Source organism: Ascaphus truei, chromosome 8 (genome assembly GCF_040206685.1).
Source record: "Ascaphus truei isolate aAscTru1 chromosome 8, aAscTru1.hap1, whole genome shotgun sequence".
Classification (NCBI taxonomy): Eukaryota; Metazoa; Chordata; class Amphibia; order Anura; family Ascaphidae; genus Ascaphus; species Ascaphus truei.
The window spans coordinates 5,791,631-5,815,629 of record NC_134490.1 but is presented as its reverse complement, the minus strand read 5'-3'; the positions used below and the strand labels follow the sequence as shown (position 1 = coordinate 5,815,629).

General features: G+C 46.9%; 1 protein-coding gene across 4 annotated transcripts in view; it reads right to left on the bottom strand.

The window, feature by feature from the left end:
* The window catches only part of LOC142501076 (peptidyl-prolyl cis-trans isomerase F, mitochondrial-like), a 163,993-nt gene that overhangs the window by 29,620 nt on the left and 110,374 nt on the right, over nucleotides 1-23,999 (bottom strand). The window contains exons 1-2 of one of the 4 annotated variants that reach the window (XM_075610398.1): nucleotides 22,407-22,538; nucleotides 22,253-22,331 (exon numbers count right to left, since the gene is read on the bottom strand). The exons of 1 other annotated variant lie outside the window; for it this stretch is intronic. In XM_075610398.1, the coding sequence (XP_075466513.1) occupies nucleotides 22,253-22,331; nucleotides 22,407-22,426 (99 nt within the window). In that variant the 5' untranslated portion in view covers nucleotides 22,427-22,538. 2 more of the 4 variants (XM_075610400.1, XM_075610395.1) reach the window with 2 other exon arrangements.

Genomic DNA, 23,999 nt, shown 5'->3' with positions numbered 1-23,999 from the left:
AAATGGCCGCCGTGACCAGGGTTCCACGTCCGCCAAGGAGAAGAGCTGGGTTAACTCTGTGCTACACCTCCCTCCCTCCTGCTGTCCCTGTCTGTCCACAAAAAAAGGAGGGTTTTTTTATATGAGGTGACCTGACAGGCACTAGGCACTATAAGCTCTGAGCTTGTTCTGGACTTTCTTGGATTAATATCCTTTATCAGACGCTTCCACTAGTTGCTGATTTTCCGTTTCCTCCATTGTGTTTTGAAAGAGAGTGCGCTGGGAGCAAGTTGTCACTACAGTACAATCACGGCTGTGATCAGCTGTAGCGTGTGACACATTGCATGTCACTGGATACACTCAGCCAATTGGTGTGAGGTATTCCCCCTTCTTCCCTGTCTCTGACAAAGCAGTACTCGGACGAAGTGTCTGGTGACCGGAGCGGATAAGGAGACAAGGTGTGGAGCTTCTTGCTGTAGAAGGTGATTCGACAGCCTAAGTGGTGGGAGTGATCCCCCCTTCTTTTACCTGAGGCTGTGGAGATGAGATGTGCCCAGGAGAATACATTTGACGGGAAAGACAACCATGGGTGAATATCCTGCACCAACCTGAGCTGTCTGACGTAGGTGAACATCTATGCATACTATAGCCTTTGAAGGAGGACGATGAGCCTTTAAAAGATCCTTTGCAGCAGCCGTGGGAGCGCCTGGTCTATACTGGTTATTATACCTACATGCTCATTTATATCTTATATTCTGTACGCACATATATTAACTTTTTTTTAATAATTTTTTATATATATATATATATATATATATATATATATATATATATACTGTATATATATATATACTAGTTGATATACCCGGCGTTGCCCGGGATGTAAATACGTAATAGGTAGTATTATTTATAAATCGTGGAACAATAGGTGACTGTTTGTTGTAAAGGTTGGATAATGATGTTGAAAAGAAAAATGGAATAAAATGTAATACGATGTTGTTGTTTAAAAATGGTTTATTGTAAAGACAGCACAGTACAATGTATATTTTGGTGACATAAGAGATGTAAAAATGTGATGAATGTGTCCTGCTAGGGTGTGAGGCGGCAGGTGGCGCGTGGGTTGTGAGTGCTGTCTGTGAGTGGGGGTCCTTCTAGGGTGTGAGGCGGCGGGTGGTGTGTGGGTTGTGAGTGCTGTGTGTGAGTGGGGGTCCTGCTAGGGTGTGAGGCGGCGGGTGGCGGGGGGGAGGGGGAGTGGAGGGTGGGGGTGAGGAGGGGGTGGAGTTGAGGGTGGAGGGGGGAGTGGAGGGTTGGGGGAGTGGAGGGTGGGGGAGATTAGGGTGGAGGGGGGAGTGGAGGGGAGTGGAGGGTGGGAGTAGAGGGGGGAGTGGAGGGTGGAGGGGAGTGGAGGATGGAGGGGGGGAGTGGAGGTGGTGGGAGTGGAGGGGGTGGGAGTGGAGGGGGGAGTGGAGGGTGGAGGGTGGGGGAGTGGAGGGTGGGGGGGTGGGGGAGTGGAGGATGGAGGGGGGAGTGGAGAGGGGGGTGGAGGGGGGGAGTGGAGGGTGGGGAGTGGGGGAGTGGAGGGTGGGGGGGTGGGGGATGGAGGGGGGAGTGGAGGTGGGGGATGGAGGGGGGAGAGAGGGGGGAGTTGAGGTGGGGAAAAGGGGTGTGTGGAGGGGGGGAGTGATGGGGGGGAGTGGAGGGTGGGAGTGGAGGGGGGAATGGAGGGTGGAGTGGGGGAGAGGGATGAGTGGAGGGGGGAGAGGAGGGAGGGGGAGAATGGAGGTGGAGGGGGGAGTGGAGGGTGGAGGGGGGAGTGGAGGGGGGAGGAGGGGATGGAGGGGGGGAGTGGAGGGGGGGAAGGAGTGGAGGTGGGTAAGGAGTGGAGGTGGGTAAGGAGTGAAGTGGAGGGATGGGTGAAGTTGAGAGGGGGAGGGAGTGGTGAAGTGGAGGGGGGAAAGAGTGGAGGGGGGAGGAAGGAGTGGAGGATGGGAGAGGGGGGAAGGAGTGGAGGGGAGGAAGGAGTGGAGGGAGGGGTGAAGTGGAGGGGGAGGTGTGAAGTGGAGGGGGGAGGGGTGAAGTAGGGGGAGGGGTGAAGTGGAGGGGGGGAGGAAGTGGAGGGGGGGAGGGAGTGGAGGGGGGGGGAAGTTGTAGAGGGAGAGAGGGTTGGCCTGGTATTAAAGGGGTTGCACCCCATATGGCCACCCCCTGAATTCACCATGGAGGCAAGGGGTTAACTGGACTGAGGTCCAGGAATGTGGCTTACACCCTGTCATGTCAGGAATATGTATGTTCCCCTGTTCCCGTTTCATTATAATCCTGTATTTTAATGTTTTAATGTGCATTTCTGTATCTCCAGTTCTGGAGGTCGCAGAGAGTTGATATTTGGCCAATGTGTGGAGTCACTGTAGGTATTATGAACTGGCAAATTTAGACCCACTGAGCCCACCAGAATGGAATGTGTAGATATTAAAGAGTATATCTTTGGTATTTTGGATCTGCTCTGAAAATGCAGACGCCATCTGCTATGCTAATAGGTCATGAAGGGCAGCCGTCTGATTGAGCCTAAGCACTGTGATCAAAAAGTTAACTGCCCTAATTGTTTACACTAAGTACTAATCAACAAACTCTGCCACTCTAATTGTTACCTGAGGGTGGAGAATCATCAAACTGGAGTGGTTGTAAGTGTTATGTCTACATCTACAAACAATGCAGATACTTCATTTAGTAGACTGCTCGTTGCCCCTGATTTAATTATAGGGATACAGAAATAAGACCCTCAAAGTCCCAGTACACATGGGCTAATTAGCTGGAGGGCATGGGTTAATCTGTGTCTCCACGTTAGGGATTGGATACAGATAATTGTTCACCAATAGTCTGTATTCAATGTTAAGAATAGGGTTACACAGGTATATAAACTGTGTCAACCCTTCAGTTGGAGTTCTTTTTCTGATACCATCTTGAATGTCACCGGATTGCTGGAGAATTGCTAGCTGATACTTCTCCATCCCCCAACCCTAAGTGTTACCTTCTTGTCTGTTAATTGTACTATATTGTTGTGTTCACCTTTTTTAAGGAATAAATTATATTTTATTATATCTAAGCCTCGTTCAGTTCAACCCAGATATTTGGTGTTCATTATATCTTGTCATAAGCTACCGTGACAAGCTCTGTGGAGGGGGGGAGAGAGTGGAGGGGGGGAAGGAGTGGAGGGGGGAGAAGGAGTGAAGTGGAGGGAGTGGTGAAGTGGAGGGGGGGAGGGAGTGGAAAGAGTGGAGGGGGCAGGGAGTGGAGGGGGGATGGAGGTGGAGGGGGGGAAGGGAGTGGAAGGGGAGGAGGGGGAGTGAGTGGAGGGAGGGGGAGTGGGTGGGTGGGGGAGCAAGGGGCATATGAATTGTCATAATTTATGTTTCCGCTTGCCCCCCCGTCAGGGCGTCCGTTCACGAGCTGGCTTGGCGGCTGGGCGCCCCCCCTGCTTGTTCTCCGATGGCTCGGGCCTCTCCCTCCCCCCCCATTCCCCGATGGCTGGGCCGTTTCCCCCCCCCCCTCGCCGGTCGCTTGGTCCCCCGATGGGTCGTCCGGCCAATGCAGGCGGCGGCAGGAAGCGCCATGTGTGGTCCTGGCCTGAGGCGGGAGGTAATGGTGCGCTCCCCCGGCCGGCTGCTCCGCCGCTTGTTCCTAGGCGGTTGAGGCGGGACGCGCAGGGGTGTTCTGCGGCAGGGGTGTAAGGTGTGAGGCAGGAGGGGTGTGAGCCGCATGGTGTAAGGTGTGAGGCGCAGGATTTACGGTGTGAGGCGCAGGGTGTAAGGTGTGAGGCGTAGGGTGTAAGGTGTAAGGCGCAGGGTGAAAGGTGTGAGGCGCAGGGTGTAAGGTGTGAGGCTGCACGCCTGCGGGAGGGGTGTGAGGCGCAGGGTGTACTGTCTTACCTGGGCTGCTGCACATCGTGTGGAAGGCCATCTTGGAGAGGAGCACGCGTTGTGTGAGTGAGTGTGTGACCACACCGGCCAATGAGAGGTGTGCGGGGGCGGGCGGGCCAAGGGAGCCATCACATTGGCCTGAGGCGGAGTGACGGGCCAAAGGTCCAATGTGATTGCCCCTAGACACAGGACGGACAGACAAACACACATACAACGGTTTGAGAAATATATATATAGATATATATATATATTATTAAGGTTATGGTGGGTAAAAAAAAGTGACAAAAACCCTCCACAGTAAAGCATAAAGAAAAAAAATATTTTTACATAAAAATGTTATTCCTAGTGTAGATGAGCAGGGGGTCTCTGGAGCAGAACCGCACTGATTTGAGGTCCGGGGACCCCTTACTTCCCGAGATACAGGCCCCGTTATGAGGTGCTGGTATCTCCTATGCATTGAGATGTCCTGATCACGTGACGCGGAACATTTACATACAAAGGAGATACCGGCACCCCTTAACGGGGCCTGTATCTCGGGAAGTAGGGGTTCCCCGGACCTGAAAACAATGCGGTTTTGCTCTGGAGACCCCCAGCTCATCTAAAGTCGCGGCCCATTTTATTCTCCAACATCTCCGAATTTTTTCGGGGATTTTTTCCGAATGCCACGCACTTCACCGCGTTCATGCCGCATTCATGTTGTATTCATGTCAGCGTCACCCGCGGTTGATGTGTTTATTGATAATGGTTCATATTTAATTGGTTTAAATTCTTCGCGTAACCGCCAGGTGGCAGATATTCATGAATTGTAATGCGCATGCGCTTCAGTAATGTGTCGACTTACAGGTGTATAAAAAAATACCACAGTGGTCTATTGTAAATTGACCTTGGTACTGAAGAAGTTACAATAATGTATCAATTTAGGCTTTTCATATTAAAAACTAAATGCGCAGTGTCTGGTGTTCTATTGTCCTGAGAGTCCCGAGATGAGTGCACCGCTGCAGTTCGTGTACCAAAAACCCGATATAACGTACGCTTATTTAATATGGGCCGTACGCTTATTTAATATGGGCCGCGATTAATGCAACAGATGATTAGATGGTAACAGTTGGTCAAATTTATCAGTATTTTATCGAAATCTATGACTTTTACAAATTTTCACCAGATGCTCATGTGTTTAAGCGTGCAATAAGGAAAAAGTTATGTATTGATCTGTTATTTTCGTATTGATCCCGGTGTTATTGGAGGGTATTGGTGTGTAGCACAAGATTTTTCCCGCACCTTTGATCATGGAGACTTCAAAAGGCGAAAGGTCATGTTAAAACCAACTAAGAAACGTCAATCGCTGGCAAGCAATGCGCCAGCGCCAGCGCCAGCAACAGCGCCAGCTTCCAATAACAGTCCGACCGTCAGTGAAAACCTGGTGACCGGCAACCCTTGCTGTCTGTCCCTCCCGGATACCTGCCGCCTGAGCCGGATTTCGCGTACAGATTCCAGCACGCTTGCATGTACCAATGCGATTTCCAGCCTCATCAGCTGTCAACTACAGGTGTAGTAGTCCCGCTGTCACCTGACAACTTCGTGTTTGATCGAGAATACGGGACTGGCAGTGGCTCGGCGCCAGCTGATTGGCAAAGTCTATGGTGAGTAATGTTGCCGTATTTTATTCTGTTTTTGAAATATCAATATCAATGGACAGTCAAGCGATTCTCCTGTAAGCAATATCATTGGCTAAGCAGCTTCTACAGTAGATACTGAACAATTGGTGAAAAGCTAGGCACATGCACATTGGAATCTTCTTGAAACGCATATGCGTGTCATCACATCGACAGTAGGCGCATGCGCATGTGAACAGGAGACGCCCCCCGGGAAAATTATTGGTGGGACTGACTGTGGGAACTTCTTTATGGGACTGCCTGACCATTACAGTAAAACTTTTACTTTTGTTTTTCCTCATGTAGCCCTGGTAAGAAATGGGGCTATAGTTCTATCCTCCTGTTATAATCCCTGGTAAGGGCAGGTTGCCAGGAGTTATCATGGGTTTCCCCCACTTCAATCACTTGCCCTGAGTGGTGGAGGTAGGTCACCTGACCCTGTGTCAAAGCAAGAGACAGGGGCGGTGCCTGCTGATATCATAAAAGAGCAGTGCACTTCCTATTTAGTCTCTCTGTGTCTGCTGTTAGTGAGATAGGATATAGTGAGTTACAGTAGGAGGAGGAGAGTGATCATCTCATGAGTAGAGCTGATTCAACCATAGTGTAGGGAGGTGGACCAGTACTTATCACCCTGCTTAGGGGGTGAGGGAAGAGTTAGCCCCACTCTGGATGCCCTTGATCCAGAGTAGTGGCAGGCAAAGGACCATCCTGGGGGAGAACAGTCAGAGTGGATTGGACATCCCTATACCTGTCTGCTGCTGCTGCTGCTGTGAATAAAGACTGCTGCTTTTAAAGAAATGGAAAAACTCCTTCGTAGGGAAAAGGTGATGCACAGCCGTCACAATGAACAGGAGAAGGCAGATCTGGTGATAGTTAACTTTATTGAAGTGCAGTGCTGACGGATCTTCTTCTGACGTGTTTCAGCCCATGAGGCCTTTGTCAAAGAATGATCCGTCAGTAGTAGAGACCTAGCATATATAGCATACAAAGATACAAGAAAATACAATCACCTGTGGACAAGCTAATTAGCTAAGTGGCCCCAGGTGTATACTAACAAGTGCCAAATGCAGATCTCATAGTAAAAACAATAAAATATAGACCAGAGTGGTAGTTACTAGTATAATGACATATTCTAAGTATATCTGGTCTTGAACAGATTAAAAACATAGGAATCAGCACATACACAATAATCACGTAATGAAGAAATAATGGTTATACATAAATATGTAACATAATATCACATGGAGAACTGGCAAGATATTGGTCATAGAGATAATGTCACTTGTAACACTTGTAATTGAACAGTGTCTGTTGATGGATGATGAAGAATATTGGAATATGATGTATATATGAATGAACTAATAATGAATAATGTGTAATAAAGAATGATGAAAATGAACTAAGTCGGATTAATAAGTTGTATATAAATGAATTCCATAAAAGGGAGAGAGGGGAAGAGAGAGGGGAAGGGAAAGGGGGGGGGGAAAGGAGTGGGGGGGAGGGGGGGAGGGGAAGGGGAGGGAAGCAAAGGAAAGGAGGGGGGGGAGGGGGGAAAAGGAGGGGGAGGGGGGGGGGAGGAGGGGGGGGGTGGAGGGGTGGGGGGGGGAGGAAGGGGGGGGTGGAGGGGTGGGGGGGGGAGTAGTAGAGAAAATAAAAATTAATAAAAAATCAATCATGAAGGAAATGTTGCAGTTCCCATTCAGTGTTCAAACCATGCGGTTGCAAAGTGTTGAGTGAAAAAATCCATTCCATCTCCTTTTTATTTAGTTGATTTAATCTATTACCCCCTCTGACATGGGGAGCTACATATTCAATGCCAAAAAATTGAAGATTGTTTAGTCCGCCTAACGGACATTGAGTGAAATGTTTGGATAGGGGATGGAGTGTGTCTTGCTTAGTGATTAGTCGGATATGTTCAGAAATTCTGATACGAAGTGATCTAATGGTTCTTCCCACATATTTGCGTTTGCATCCGCATACAATGATATATACCACGTAGTTGGTATTGCAGTTTATAAATGTATTGATCCTGTGTTTCGTGTCAGGATATAGTTTCCTAATGTGTTTGGTTGGTAATGCGTATTTGCATGTCTTACACAAACCACATTTGAAAAATCCTTTTGGTCTATGTGTAGTGAGTTGATCTTGTGGGGACTGAAACAAACTTCTGGAAATTGATGTTGCAAGAGTATTAGCTTTTTTAAAGGCAAATCTTGGACCAGAGTCTGTGATAGATTTCAGGTCTGGATCTAACTGAAGGATGCCCCAGTGTTTAGAGACAATATTCTGTATGCTTCTTGTTTGTTTGCTGTATTTTGTAATGAAAATGGGATTTTCTGAATGTTTTCCTTTGGTTAATTGTGTTTTGTGTTTAACCAAATCTGTTCGGTTCTTAGCATCTGCATGTATGAAAGCATCATTAACTGTGCGACTAGAATAGCCTCTTTTGAAGAATTTTGTACTCAACATTTTTGAATGATCCAGAAAGGTGTCTTGTTTGGAGCATATTCTTTTGTATCGTATGAACTGTCCCTTTGGAATCTATTTAGTCTCTCTGTGTCTGCTGTTAGTGAGATAGGATATAGTGAGTTACAGTAGGAGGAGGAGAGTGATCATCTCATGAGTAGAGCTGATTCAACCATAGTGTAGGGAGGTGGACCAGTACTTATCACCCTGCTTAGGGGGTGAGGGAAGAGTTAGCCCCACTCTGGATGCCCTTGATCCAGAGTAGTGACAGGCAAAGGACCATCCTGGGGGAGAACAGTCAGAGTGGATTGGACATCCCTATACCTGTCTGCTGCTGCTGCTGCTGTGAATAAAGACTGCTGCTTTCAAAGAAAGACAAACCTGTGTGAGACTGGAATCTCTCATCCCTATGTGGGAACTCTCTGGTAAGGATTCCACCCCGCATTCCTGGGGCTTACTAAAGATGGAGGCGCTGCACCACTGAATGAGAACAAAGGCATCCACCCCAGAAACCTGTTCCTGTTATCCCCCATGTCATCGCGGGAGACTCAGGCCCTCCTGTTGCCAGCAGATATGCACCACACAAAGACATGTAGCCAGACCCAAGAACACCTTAGGGGGCCCGATCTATGATTGGCCCAGGGAGTGGGGGTTACAGTTGGAGGCGCTGCTGAGATTGCTGTGAGAGCTGAGATAGCTAAGAGCAACAGGACAGGTTTTCAGCGAAGCAGAACTGAAAGATGTAGGTACACTTTCAGAGCAAGCGCTGCAGAAGGAAGGGCATGTTTGCAGACTAGAGGTAGTCAGGAGAGACCGTCCTCTCGCACAGTACACCCTAGGTGCCCTGGGATGGTGATGGAAATTTGGATAAAGTGGCTATAGCTGTTCTAGTCCCTTGAGGCAGATAGTGTAGGATTCCTGTGGGAGTTAGCCTGTTAACTAGTCCAGGGACTTCAGCATAGGGTCTGCACTATGAGTGGCCAAAAGTAGGAGATGCCCAGTACTTAGGAAATGCCAAGTACACTAGCCAGTATCCAGAAAACACACCACAGAGTGCTTGTAATGAACCGTCAGCGAGTACGGTGTACTAGGAGAGAGTTCTGCCTAGCCTGGGGTATGCCATGTGTTATATTCATTGGTTAGATCATCCTGAAGTATAGTAAGTGTCTAGAAACGAGTTACACCATAGACACTGAGAGTAGCGCTATCGTGGGCTTAGAGGGCTAACTAAAGATGACAGCGAGAGATACATGTGCCCTGCGGGGCATGGAGGAGGTTAAAATGACGACAACTGCGTCATTCACTGCAACGTGGGTTGCAGCCGATCCAAAATGGCGATTCCCGCCGAGCCTAGATCGCGCACGTACTGCGGGCAAACAGGCTGTGAAAGAAATGTGGCGAGAAATGTGAAGGGGTTTGGCGCCAAACCCAGATCCCCAGCCAAAAGAAGAGAGCGGCGTGAAAGCCGAAACCACGCCCACCTGTGCAGTGACTACGAAGCCACGTCATACAAGGAGAGAGAGTGCCCCTCCTCTTGTTTCCACCAGAGGGAGGGGCATGCCAAGATCCAATCCGAGCAGTCCTCCCCAGCGGAAGGAGGGACAGGAAGTGAGACAGAGGAACTTCACTTCTGCTTGACTGGTGAAGGAGAAGGAGCTAAGAGCGAGACCAGCAAGCTGAGCAACTCAACTCCCGCACAAAAGATGGCTGATATAAATGTGACCACGTATCAGTTTCCAGGCTTCCTGGTTGTGGAGGTTGATGGCCGTAAGTATCTGCGGTGCCTGTGCGTCCAATGCAGGACACCCGGACCGGCCCCCAGTACAGTGGCACGGTGCCCACAGTGTGGCACGTTCTACTTATGGCCTGTCGAGCCATGGCCTATGATCCAGACCCTGCGAGCTGCCTCTCCAGCAACCCTGATCAAGGTAGAGGAGGCGGAGGCGAAGGCTGCCCTGGTCCCATATGTCACCCCTTAGGTAGGGACCCAGGCCCAGCCACCAAGAGATGTCCCGGCGGAGAAGAGCGCGACTGCAGTGGAGGTACCGGAGCAGGCCCGTTTCGTACCCATACCCACTGGCGGTGCCGCAAGGACTCGAGGTGATTCCCAAGCGGAGGAGCAGTTGCAGTCCTCATTGGATGATGAGAGAGATAGCCTGTCATTGGTGGCGATGCGCCGGCCGGCGAACCACCCCAGCTGTAAAGGCGAAGTTCCACTTACCTTTGAGATGGAGCAGACGAGTCCGGAGACCCCCCCCGACGGCGAGCGCTGGTGCGGCCTGAACCGTGTAGAAGTCCCACGGCTGTGGCGACTCCCAGTGCGGCGGAGATGGGATCTGAGACTGCTCTGGAGGAACCGCAGAGCATCGCCAGACAGCGGAGCGGTAAGTAGACACCACCACCCCCTTATTCTCGCCAGGTAAAGGAGGAACCTATAGAGAGAGAAGGGCTTGAGGCCTACCTGCCCGTCCGTGACCCTGATGGTCCACCACCGCCCTTCCGGTCCTCGACGCACTTCCGGTGCGAGACCACGGAGCGGATGGAGATTCCATGGCGACCAGCGATGATGTCACTTCCGGGTCCGACTGGCGCAGAGGCCCAGAAGCTTTGCTTTCTTCCCTGAGGAGAGCGGGGTTGGAGGCAGAGTTTTAAGAGTTCAAGGCTCAAGTAGCCAAGAGAGGAGCCCGAAGTGCTGCCGACAGAGCAAGTAAGAAGCTACCCACCGGTCGTGGCGTCGCCCGACTTAGAGACATTTAGACGGACTCTGTTAATCCCCTGGTCACCACCCCTAGCGCCATTGACCCAGCCACTGGCCCTGCCCTGTCACGTGTCCTGCCACCAGGTCCTAGTGGGAGTAAGCTGGATAAGACGCCCAAATATTCAACTGATTGGAGGGATTGGGAAATAAGTGATGAGGGTTCTGATGGGGAGATACCATTGTCAAGTGTTGTACGTGTATCACACCCCACTGTGTTTAATCCTGTTCCTAGAGGTACGGCCCGAGGGTCCCAGACTACTGCAAAAGCGGGTCCCGTAAGTCCCATAACACACAAGATGAACCCCACGATTATTAGGAATGTCATTAGAGGTAGACGCAAAGGCTCGCACTCTACCGAGGCAGAGACATCAGGTGTATCCTCCAGAACAGAGTCTGAGGAAGGTATGAGTGTAGCATCATCATACGAGCACTGAGATAAATGGTGGGCACTGTTATTCACAGGGTATCATGAGGGGATGGACCGCACCAGATTTGTGCTAATCAAGAAAGAGATAGTAGATCACTGGTGGGACGTAGGCACCTATTCTCCACAGGAGGTTGCCGACGAGTTAGACAACAGGTACCGAGATATTGTACAAAAAGTACAGATTGTTCACCTGCAGGATGGTACAGCAAATTAGGTCCAAGTGGGGACCATTGGATTCCACCTGAGGGAGAGTGTAGCCCTGGTAAGAAATGGGGCTATAGTTCTATCCTCCTCCTGGTATAATCCCTGGTAAGGGCAGGTTGCCAGGAGTTTTCATGGGTTTCCCCCACTTCAAGCACCTATCATGCACACGGAAAGACCAAACAACGCACGAGGACACCAAAGGTAACTAACGCGTAAGTATATTTATATTACTATATAATATAGTATATCTATCTATTATTGTTTATATTGCTGCATCTATTATTGTTTAATGTAAATGATGTGCTGTACTTGTGTCCTACTGCACTGTAACTTACCGGATTGTTGTTTTTCTGTACACTGTAGGGAGACAACTATTCTGGTCGACAAAATAAGTGAAGAGAATGATGAGAAGATTGCCTTAAGGGTCAAATACACTCTGCTGCAAAATCACAATCTCACTGTGTCCAAGACCAGCATAAAGAAGATGAGACGCAGAATTGAATGGAAATATGGACGTGTGAGGTTAGTACTGGACAGTACAGGAGGTTAAAGTGTTGTTTAAGAAACTGTTAAAAGGGAAGGGCAGTGGGAACAGCGCTAATGCTACAAATGAAAATAGTGACACATGGGTGACTAACATAAATTAAACACACTTTAAATGTTAAAGTGGGGGCTGCCAAGACAAAAGGTTCACACAAACCAATACAGACAATAAAAACAAAAAACACGGTGCCTCCAAAAAGAAATATAAATATAGCCTGACCAAATATAGAGTCCAATGTGGCTGGGATGAAATCCAGAGTGGAATCTTCAATGAAGTCTCATGGAAAGACAAACAAACAAATAAGACAAAAACAAAAAAGAAAAGAGAAAAAGATCATAGTGCAACAAACAACTTAAACAAATAATCACTGATATGATTGACAGGGGAATAATTACAAATTGAATGCAAATGAATTAAAATAAATAAATAAAACAACAAACACTTGAATGTTGGGCTAGAGACAATAATAAAGCGATGACATCCGGTAGGGGTAAAATTGAAACCCTACTTACAGCAAAGCTGATTGGTAAACGCCCGTAGCACAATGTCCTTGACTTAGAACCGAAGCCTGTTTGGTAGTTGGTATTACACAGCCTCTAGAGATCCACGATGACAGGGACTGCCACTGCTAACACACTCACAGATGTCCTGATGTGTGGGGGGTGCCGCAGGTAAAGACCTGGACCCGATGCTGCCGAGGGAATCACCGAAGCACATTTACATCTGATCCCCAAGAGCAGACCATTTCCGTTCTCCAAAACAAATGAAAAAATGTATGTTTAATGCAACTGAAGCAGAAATGTGAGCATTTTCTCAGAACAAGCCATTTGCAATGTGTAGCACTGAAACTGTACTGTAAGAATGTGTAAGAAACTGTACTGTACCTATAAAATTATTCCTTGTCATTACAGAGCGTACCCTATGATAAGGGAAGTTAACAAGATCAAGAGAGTGGTCAAGGCCCAGGCATGGATCGACAGTGGAGAAACTTTCCAGGATTGCATCTTCACTGACAAGTCTACTGTATCGCTGGAGAGATTTGCCACCTTTGCATTCCACAAAAAAGGTCGCATATCAATGAAGCCGCGTCCAAAACACCCAGAGAAGATGCATGTGTGGGGTGCCATCTCTAGGCGTGGACCAGGATGCATTGTCATCTTTGAAGGTAAAATAAGTCACAAGCTTTTGCCTTAAGCACTGTACTGTACTAGTGCGCAGTTTTTTGAGCGCTTTTCTTTTCTTGTTATAGGAATCATGAATAAAGCTTTTTTTCCAAGAGCAAATTGTGCCTGAGATTGTGGAATACATCATACGTGAGTTCCCAGATGGTCACCGTTTCTACTAGGACAACGATCCGAAGTACACCGCGTCAACAGCACATATTCTTGAGCGTGGTATCAACTGGGTGAAGATGCCAGCGGAGTAAGTGCGGTAACCGTGTCTCATTTTTTCCCACTGTTTTTACTGTGTATCTCTTTAACTAATTGTACTTTTTTCCCCCTCCAATGACAGATCGCCAGACTTCAATCCTATCGAAATGGTCTGGCATCAGCTGAAGGATCTTATCCGAAAAGTCGTGAAACACTCCAAAAAGGATGAGTTGGCGCAAGGCATTATGAGTTTTTGGAACGATGTAGTCACCGAGGAACGATGCAATAAATATATTGACCATATTGCGACTGTGTTGCCCTTTGTGATCGAGCGTAATGGGCAAGCATCAGGAAGATAGTATGGTATAGTACTGTACTGTAGTATGGTAAATACAGGCACACCAAGTACAGTACTGTATGATACAGGTAAGTATGGCATAGATTTTTTCTTTCCTGAGAGAGCAGCACTAGCCATCTGGTTACAAAGTATTTAACAGTAGTTACATTATACAGTAGTTCCAGTATAGACTAATTTGACAGTACTAACTGCATACTGTAGTCCAATATGGAGTAGCTATACAGTACCCAATGCCATAATATGCACCTAACTGCACAATTTTTTTTTTCCTGCGAGAGCAGCACTAGCCATCTGGTTACAAAGTATTTAAGAGTAGTTACATTATACAGTAGTTCCAGTATAGACTAATTTGACAGTACTAACTGCATACTGTAGTCCAATATGGAGTAGCGATACAGTACCCAATGCCATAATATGCACCTAACTGCACAATTTTTTTCTTTCCTGCGAGAGCAGCACTAGCCATCTGGTTACAAAGTATTTAACAGTAGTTACAGTATACAGTAGTTCCAGTATAGACTAGTTTGACAGTACTAACTGCATACTGTAGTCCAATATGGAGTAGCTATACAGTACACAATGCCATAATAAGTACCTAACTGCACTAATTTTTTATTTTCTTGTCTTTTCAGAGAAAAAAAGGATGGGGAGTGGGGTATCATGTGTACATTGTGTGAACTGTGTGTACAGTAAAGTTTATCTAAAGTGCAATCATGATTTATACAAAACCTCCCCTCTCTCAATGAACTACACAGAATGAGGAAGAATATAAAGACGGAAAATTTTATATTATTATATATATTATTATATATTATTAATTAATATTATTATCAATGTGCATTATTCATGATTATCCACCGGCCCTCAATTTTCAACTGACAGAAGAACTGAATAAGGACTGCATTTTGTATTATTCATGATTATTTGTATATTTGTATTTTTTGTTCCTGATAAAATAAAATAAATATTTATTTACATTCATGATAATCATAATCATTGACACCCCTCCCCCCTACACCAAAGAAAAAGAAAGAATGACAACAATTGGTAACTTACTGCATCACAAACATGAATCAGATTATGTTTTTAAACTCTCAATTTCACAGTGCTGTGCAAATCAGATTTACATATCAAATTCGAGAAGGGATAATCACAAGCGTTACCGTAAACAAAGCCTCAAAGGGTTTGGGGGGTGGATGGGTGAGTCATGCGCAGTAATCATCAGCTAGCTCCCTTCCGAAAGAGGATTACAGAGAGGTGACTCAAAGCCAACAATAGGAAAATTAATGAATGGTTTTGTAGAGGTGTCGATAAGAGGTTCAAATCCTTGAGCGAGCCTTGTGTGTGTGTGGGGGGGGGGGGGCAGAGAGGTACAGGGTACAGCTGCATGAAGGATTAGCTGTACTGTAGTTCAAAAACATGACATATTTTCAACAGGCAGGTTAGCATAATAATTTGATCCCCACACCCCCAAATACATAAAAATCGCACAAATCAATCATGTGCAGTCAAACGCACAGTGTCGCAGTCAAAAGCTACAGCACAGATTGAATATCGTAATGTCAAGATGGTTGAGGCAGGAACATGTTGTCAGGATCGCCGCCAGGCTCCGCCCCCAGCATGCATCACGTGGCTGTACCTCTGGCATTCACAGACCGCTATCTGTGCGCACACAGCTGCGCAATGCTTCAACCGCGGAGGCATGCTCCCGCAGTATCACCTCGGCACCCATTCTGCGTTGCACTCCTCGCACGCGCGCACACCGCGTGCCAATGAACACTAGCAGCATCACCTGTGTTACACCAGCAGTCAATCCTGCATTACCCTATCGGCTCGTGGCTTATGTGTGAGGTCATCATCTGCTTGTTCCTATTGGTGCTTTCCCCTTTAAATGCCTTCCTGTTTCACTTTCACTTTGCTGAACATAAACACTGTTGTGCTGTGCTTGCTGCTTCTTGGATCTTGCCTGTTCCTGTGCCTTGCCTGACTCGTGTTGTGACCCCTGCTCGTACCTTGGACCGGTCTCTTCTCTACCCCTGGACTTCGGCTTGTTATTGGACCCCCGCGCTCTCCTCTCCTCGATCACGGCTTCGGATAATGACTATTCTACTCTCTCCAACCCCGGATCACAGCAAGTACCATGGCTTCCCCGAACTCTCCTACCCTGACCCAGCTCCACGACTCCGACTACGCATTCCGGACTGGCTCCGTGGTTGTAGGGCGGTGATTATATACATCCCCACCTCAGCCCCGCGGTCTAGTCCTGTTTGTGGTGAGCGCAGCCTGACATGTTCATTCATGTTGAGAAAATAATAATTAAAAATGACGCATGCGCAGTAATAATCAACTACAGCTCCCTTCCCAAAGAGGATTACACGCAGGCGCAGAGAGGTGACTCAAAGCCAACAATAGGAAAATGTAAAAAAAACTTTTTTTCCCCCTCCAGGCACCAATGTGGTCTATGGTTGGTCCCCGCGGGAATCTGGTGGCCCTCGGTTTGGTTCCTGGGCCCCACTTACCTCCGTTTGGTGGGAGTCCCCCGCTGTGCTTCAGGGAGCTGCAGGGGTGAGCGTATCACCGGAGGCTCCGGCGGCTATCTCCCCAGGACGCCGCCATCTTGTGCGGGGTTGGCCCATGCGCTGAGCATCAGCCGGCGGACATTACTAGTCGCGCATGAGCACGCGGCAGCAATACACAGAGGCTCCGTGGGGAACTACAACTCCAAAGATGCTTAGGGAGATTGGATCACGTGCTGCAGCAGAGTCAATTGGGCTTTAGGATTCCCCTGCAGGAGTTAGTTACATTTCGCGCACTGACACCAGGAAGTCAGTCGGTGCTGGGACAGGATAGTTGTAAGAGGTATGTGTGTCCAGATTCCCTCTACGCCCCGACAACCCTCAGCTTGTGGTTGCTGCAGGGACCGGGCCATAGTATCTATAGAAAGTGTTGTTTTAAGTGTATTCTGCAGATGTCGTGTGTTTGTCTATTAAGGAAATAAATCACAATTTATTTTGCAACTTGCTCTGTTCAATCAAGTACCCACAGAAGGTAAAGGAAAAACGGCGGTGCATCTGCTGCTGCTTTATCATAAAGAGTGGGATACCACGTGAAACGCGTCAGAGTGACCTTTTGGCTGTTTTTAATATGCCTATAATAAATTTTTGCACCTAGTTTCTTGCCGTTTGCAGTTTTGTGGTTACAATTTATCTTCCGCAGCAGCAGATGCACCGCCGTTTTTCCTTTACCTTCTGCAGTTACTCCTGGGTAGGACAGGTGTTACGCCGACAGGACCAGGATATCCCCCAAGGTCAGCAGTGAGTAATTATTTTACTTCATTTATGTGATCAGTCCTTCACATTTCCCAGACTACCACATAAGGTATACCTATACAGGCTAGTGGCAAGTGTATGGGAGTGTGTTTATCACTGGACTTATTTGGATTCCTGAGTTTTATGAACTGTCTCATGCAATGAAGATGTTGATATATTATATCAAGGCATAGTCTGCTCCAGGTTAGCATCACAAGAGGGGACTCCCTCTCCTCTTTCCTTTTTTAATCAAGTACCCAGAAATATAAATGTGTTGATAAAGTTTATGTCCATCGTGACAGGCTTTTAAATAACCAATAAATAAAGCTTGTCACGATGGACCCAGCTTATTACGACTTTTAATTACTGGGATCATTGATTGAGCAAGCAGAGAGATAAAAATAAATTGCGTTTATTCACCTAATGAACGCACACAACTATATTACACAAAAATACAGTAAAAAGACACTTACTTTGGAAACTGGAATGACAAAACTAATCTTTCCTAATTGCAAACACACAGCATAAGAATTCCTGGCCACTTTTCCTTCCTGTGGCCTCTAGCTGTTGAATTCGGGTCACATACTCTGAGAAATGTAGACGATTTACTCAGAGATGGAACTTCTCCAATGGGACTGAATCTCAGGTAAATCACACAAGATGGAACTGATGAAACTCTTAGATGGATCTCTTAGAACTGATGCATCTTGAGCGGGGTTCAAATCTGTGATGGTGATAAAACTCCTCTTCACCCCCACTCCCTCCTTCTTGATGTTACAGCAGAGAACAGAATTCTATCCAAAGTCATGGAAAAACATGTCCACTCCCAATTAAGAGATTTCTATACCAAGACAAATTTCCCTAGCCAATTCCAATCTGGCTTTCGCCCCAAACATGCCACCGTAACTACCTTGCTAAAAGTTTGCAATGAAATCCAGTGTGGAATGGAACGGGGACATCTCAGTGGTGCAGTATTCCTAGATTTTGTAAAGGCTTTTGATACAGTTGATCATGCTATCCTGCTTAACAAACTCCAGACCTCTGGAATAGGGAAGCATGCTTTAAACTGGTTTCAGTCCTACCTATCAGGTAGATCCCAACATGTGTCCATCTCAGGCTCTAACTCCAACCCCCTGGATATCACCTGTGGTGTTTCGCAAGGCTCTGTTCTGGGGCCCCTACTCTTGTCAGTGTTCATAAAGGATCTTCCCACAGCTTGTAATGAAGCCTCAATACACATGTATGCAGATGACACAATCCTATATGCACACAGCCATAGCCTCTCTGACCTTCAACACATACTTCAGTCTGACTTTTTGAGACTCGAAAACTGGATTTCCCAAAACAAACTGTTTTTAAACACTGACAAGACTGTAACAATGGTATTTGGGACCAAGACTAAATTCTTAAAGCTTCCAGCGACTGAGCTCCAGATTAGAACCAATGCTAACTCCACCCTAACACCTGTCACTAGTTTTAGATACCTGGGCATATGGTTTGACTCCCACTTAACATTCGGGATGCACATTGATACCCTGACAACCAGACCTATGCCAAACTAGGGGTACTTTACAGGAACAAATCCTCCCTAGGTCTCCTGGTCAGAAATCATATCGCACAGCAGATGCTAATGCCAATTATTGACTATGGAGACATAGTATATGGCTCGGCACCTCAAACCCACCTTAGCAAACTTGACACCCTCTACAATTCAATTTGTCGTTTTGTTCTCCAATGCAACTAAAACACACATCACTGCGAAATGCTCAAAGAACTAGATTGATCATCACTAGAGTCTAGACGCAAAGTTCACCTTTCCTGTCTTGCCTTCAAATTCTTTATGGGCAAGCTACCCAGCTATCTGAACAAGCTCCTCACCCCTACCACATGCAGCACTTATCATCTGAGATCAGACTCCAAAAGACTGTTCATGGTCCCAAGGCTCAACAAAGTATCCGGCCGGTCCTCCTCTTACCGTGCACCCCAAAACTGGAACAACCTACCAGAGACTCTCACATCCACCACCAGTTTAAGTTATTTCAATTCTAAGGCTGTCTCACATTTTAATCTGATCTGTAACTTTTTCATACTGTACGCCCATGATATATATTTTCTTTAACTGTGCACGCAATGTCTTGTATATAATGTATACCCTGTTCATTTATGCAACTGTATTTGTAACCATGTATTATTTGTCTTAACTCTGTGCCCAGGACATACTTGAAAACAAGAGGTAACTCTCAATGTATTACTTCCTGGTAAAATATTTGATAAATAATAGTATAGGGACACGGCCCCTTGTTTTACCATAGTGAGTGAGGGACACAGACAGGACACCGTGGTCTCCTTCTCAATGGTGGTCTGGGACCAGACACCATGTAAGGACACTATAAAGGTGGAACCATCCACGCGAGACCCACCAAACTTGAGGCGGGGCTTCGCGGATTGCAGTACTGGATCCGTGGATCCCATCATCCGCAAGACCAAGCCAGCGCACCCGGTTGTGGACACACCCGGCAGGTACCGTCTCCAAAAGTGCACCAACTCCCACAGTATAGTGGCAGCGCTGACCACATAGAGGGTGGGGCTATAACCTTGGAGACACTTAGGTGGTAGAGTGACCAAAGGCCCCATATGGTACTGTGGGGACTGTGTACAGAGTGGAACCATTGGTGGGGGTTGGTTACAGCCATGCGTAGGCAAGTGGGAAGCTGTAACCAGTAGCCATCATATATAAGTTGCTATCAGTAAACTGTTATTCTGTGTTACCCTGTGTGTTCATTGTGTGATTGTATGCCTATATATGTATATAGATCCTGTAACGGGCAAATCCACATAGTAGGATACTCTACAGGTGGAGGCGCTGATGGAGATTGTTCCAGAGTACACCCGAGGCTCCCTGCAGCAGAGGCTCAGACCTCCTGTGAGCCACAGGTATTGCACCACATGTACACCGTAGACACATATCTCACAGAGGGTGGGGATACATGTGCTACATAAATATCTAAATTCCCTCATAACTTTCACACGTGAATCACATCAACACATGCAGGTGCTCCTGGCGGGCGTGACAAGACTAAGCATGACCGTCTTACCTCTAAACCTGAGCGATAAATGAATATCTGTCCCCCAGTAACTGCTAAACCTGACGTGTCTAATCATTATATGCCACTCAGTGGCACAGGTACACACATGTAATTCTTAGCGTGTTCCACAGATGACATCACATGATATTCTATTTTGAATATAGTCACTCTTATGTTGAATACTTTCTTAGCCATGCCTCCTGAACCCTCCAGAGAATGCCTTCGAAGTCAGCTCTAAAAAGATCAAGTTTATAAGTTGTCACAAAAGCAAATTTTATACCCATCTCTGGCCAGACAACTGTTCTTTTCTCAAGACTCTATCAGCAACATACAACCCACCTGGTACATTCAGTGGGCCGTACAGGATAGCATCCCCCCCCACCCCCACCCCTTCCCTCCCCACCCCCTCCCTCCCCCACACCCACCCAATTCAGCTCTCTTTGAAGACAAGCACAAACCCGGAAAAAGTCCTGATCTGTTAAAAACGCAACATATGGTATTTTCAAAACCCAACTTGCGGCACCATTAACCCCTGAAGCATGAAATGGTTTAAAATACATAATATCTTGTGACATTATCATGACAGTTTGATTTAGAATTACAACAGAGCTGAAGGGCAAAGGGAATTTACACTGTTCTAAACTACCCATTCGTGCCCACAAGCCACCCACTGCTGCCCCATACATGTCCCCCCAACCACCCATCATTGCCCCATGTGTCCTCAGCCACCCACTGCTGCCCCATACGTGTCCCACCTGCGCCTCCCACTGCCACCCCTGTATGTGTCCCCCTGCCACCCACTGTTACCCCCATACGTGTCCCCCTAACCACCCCATATGGCCTCCTGCCACCACCACTGCACCATACGTGCCCCCCGCCACCCACCCACCACTATCCAATACGTGTCCCAGTCTCCCACCACTGCCCCTTACGTGCCCTCAGCTGACAGTTGCATGTTTGGCCAAAGCACACAGTGCCCTCATTAACCTTGTCACTGTCACAGGGACACACAGCGGAAGAGTAAAAGTACCATATACAGTAAAGACCTAAGTAATAAAGTCCTACAATGTAAATCCCCAGAGTAACTGCCACCAAACATTACAATAATTTCCCCTCACTTTCACTAGTACAGGAGCATCCTACTGAGTAACACAAGTAACAAAATTCCCCACAACAGGTAAGGGAATCCTGGCTGGGAAATAAGGTACTCGACACCTGCCAGGAGCCGCTCTGCTGTTGTTTGGATTGAAGTACCCAAGAAGTTTAAAAAACTATTTACAGCAAACTTTCTGCAGCAAAAAAAAAGTCCCAAAACAGAAATAATTGCTGGTATTTTTGCTTTTTCAAAAAAATGTTTCAGAATCGCAAGCAAGATTCAAATGCGCCATAAAGGAAACGCGCATGGTACAATGGAAACGTGCGTGGCACAAAGGAACCTGATTATTTAGCGCCTTTAAGTAAACTTGCTCCTAACTTTTATTTCAAAGAAAAATAACAACACAGAAAAGTAACTAGGGTATTTTTGGAGGCATCTGCATCACATCACCAGGGAAAAGTCTCAGAACTTGGGGCTGCCAGGATAGTTAGACACTCAGGAAGTTAGGTTACTGTATCAAGCACTGTTATCCCGAGAAAGCGAGCAATAAGGTACTCAGGGCGTTTGGTTACCATGTGTCAATAGTTTATGGAGAAAAAAACAGGGGTTCCCAATGCTACATCCAATTGACAAAACATATAAAGTAATAAGTATAAAGTTTGAATACTTCAATAATAATAATATTTACTTGGTTATTTAGTTAAACCCTTTGGCCAAAGCGTCATAAGCCTGCATACCACATCAAGGTATAACCAATAATGCAGGTCCTACACTACACTGTGAACCCTTCCCTTTACCTCTGTATGAGGGGAAAGAATCACAGTAGATCCTGTTCTTTGCAGCAGAGTAAAAAGACTCCCAAGTTAAAAAGGTGAGGAGTGAGCTCTGGGGTGGGGGGGGGGGGTACAGGTCCCTTTGAGGTGATAGTGATGGTAGCCCAACTCCTTAGGTGCATTGTTGCAATGACATAAGTAAAATGAAAGACCCCGGCTGCGGATAATGTCCCGGATCTCCTGGACAGACCCCATTCTGCTCCCACCCACCCTGATACCCCCAGTAACTGCCCTGGCCCCAGGGGGCAGCTACTCACCCTGAAAGTAATGCGCCCCAGTGGCTCGCCGTCCGCCACTATGTCCATGTAAACCACGGGGTTATTATTGGAGCTGGAGGTTGTGGTTACTGAAAGCATGGTGAGAAGTGTGACTATGCCCATGTAAACCACTCGGTTGTTATTGGAGCTGGAGGTTGTGGTTACTGAAAGCATGGTGAGAAGTGTGCGGATCCACGGAACCCGTCCAGTCTATATATACAGTGTGTGTGCAGCACCACCCGCGTATGTGCAAAACAAAGTTTTCCCTTCGAGCTTTCCTTAATGCTGAAACTGTAATTTCTTTGTTTAGCTGGGCTCCTCATCTTATCTATTAACCCCCCCTTGTAGCACCAGAGACAGAGAGTCCACTGAAGTACTCCCCGTGCAGATAGTTAAACATGGAAACCAAATAGATGAAATAACATAGCGTAATACTGTACGGTAATCAGAACAAACATATGCAAACACACAAAAACACAGTACAAACAACAGATGCTTAGAACAAACGTGAATGAGATTAATAAAGTGACATTTAATAAATCATTAATAAACACAAATAATGAAATAATGAAATAGTTAATAATGAATGGGTCCCATATAGCACTCTGACTGTAGCTGGAATACCCGCTTACCGAAAGCAAGAAGGTATCAGGCAGTGGATATTTAAAGAGTATCCCCTCTCATGATGGCCAATCGGCTCCAAACGGTCACACGATGCAAGTCAGCATCAGCCTCCGGGCGGGGCACTCCCCTGCACTCACGGGGACAGACTCCAGATCTGTGGCTCCAAACGCCGTCTCACGAGCAGCCTGCGCTTGCGCAGTCGCAGCTGTAGATCTATGGCAGCAAATTCGTCGACACAGCTCGGCAATGCTGTGATGATAGTAACGGCAGATTCGCTCTTGCTCAGGGCGCTGTACTGGTTCAGATTAGTAATAGACGGTGATAAAATATGGTGTAACAGTAGAGTGTAAAACGGGACCACCCTACGCGTTTCGGAAGTCGTGTCTTCCTTCCTCAGGGGCAGAATGATAATGACTCAGTCTCTGTGTGTCCGTATTGTGACATAGTCCAAAGATGTTAGGCAGCTTTCTGCCCCATATTAGGTCAGAAAGTGCAGGAATAGTTAAAAATGGTCCATTCCACAGCTTCACATTAACTCAGGCTGCTGGATGGAAAATCCAGACCACAGATTACAATGGGTCTAGTTCTCCCTCACCTGCTCTTCTAATCACATGCACAGGTATTTAGAGCAGAGAGGTTTGCATTTCACTCTCTCTCCTTAGAGCCTGGAGGCTGGGGGTATCGCTGCTCCCCTGCATCCAGTTTCGGGGTGGACGGCCCCTCCAAGTATCACAGTACAAAAGGATTTGCCTGGACACTTGGGACCGAGTTCCCACCACGAACAAATAAGACAAACAAATGTTTATTGCTGTTTCTAAAAGACTATGCTGTATCTAGTGACCCTAAATGAGAGGGCATTGTTTTAAGCTGGGGAACCAGGTTAGTTGGCCCAGAAGCAGTTAGAGGCTGATTCTGATGTATAGTTAGATCCCTGAAAGGGATAGGATTTCTTTATATGATTTGGTTTTTATTTCTTAAAAGTGACACTGTGTGAAATGCTATGACACTGATATAAGTGAACCGCTGAATGAAAATGTCTGAGTGCCTCTAACCTACACATGTTAAAGCTGCAGTACCTTACTTGGATGAAAATAAAGCAGGCAGAAGCCTGAGTTAAGCAACG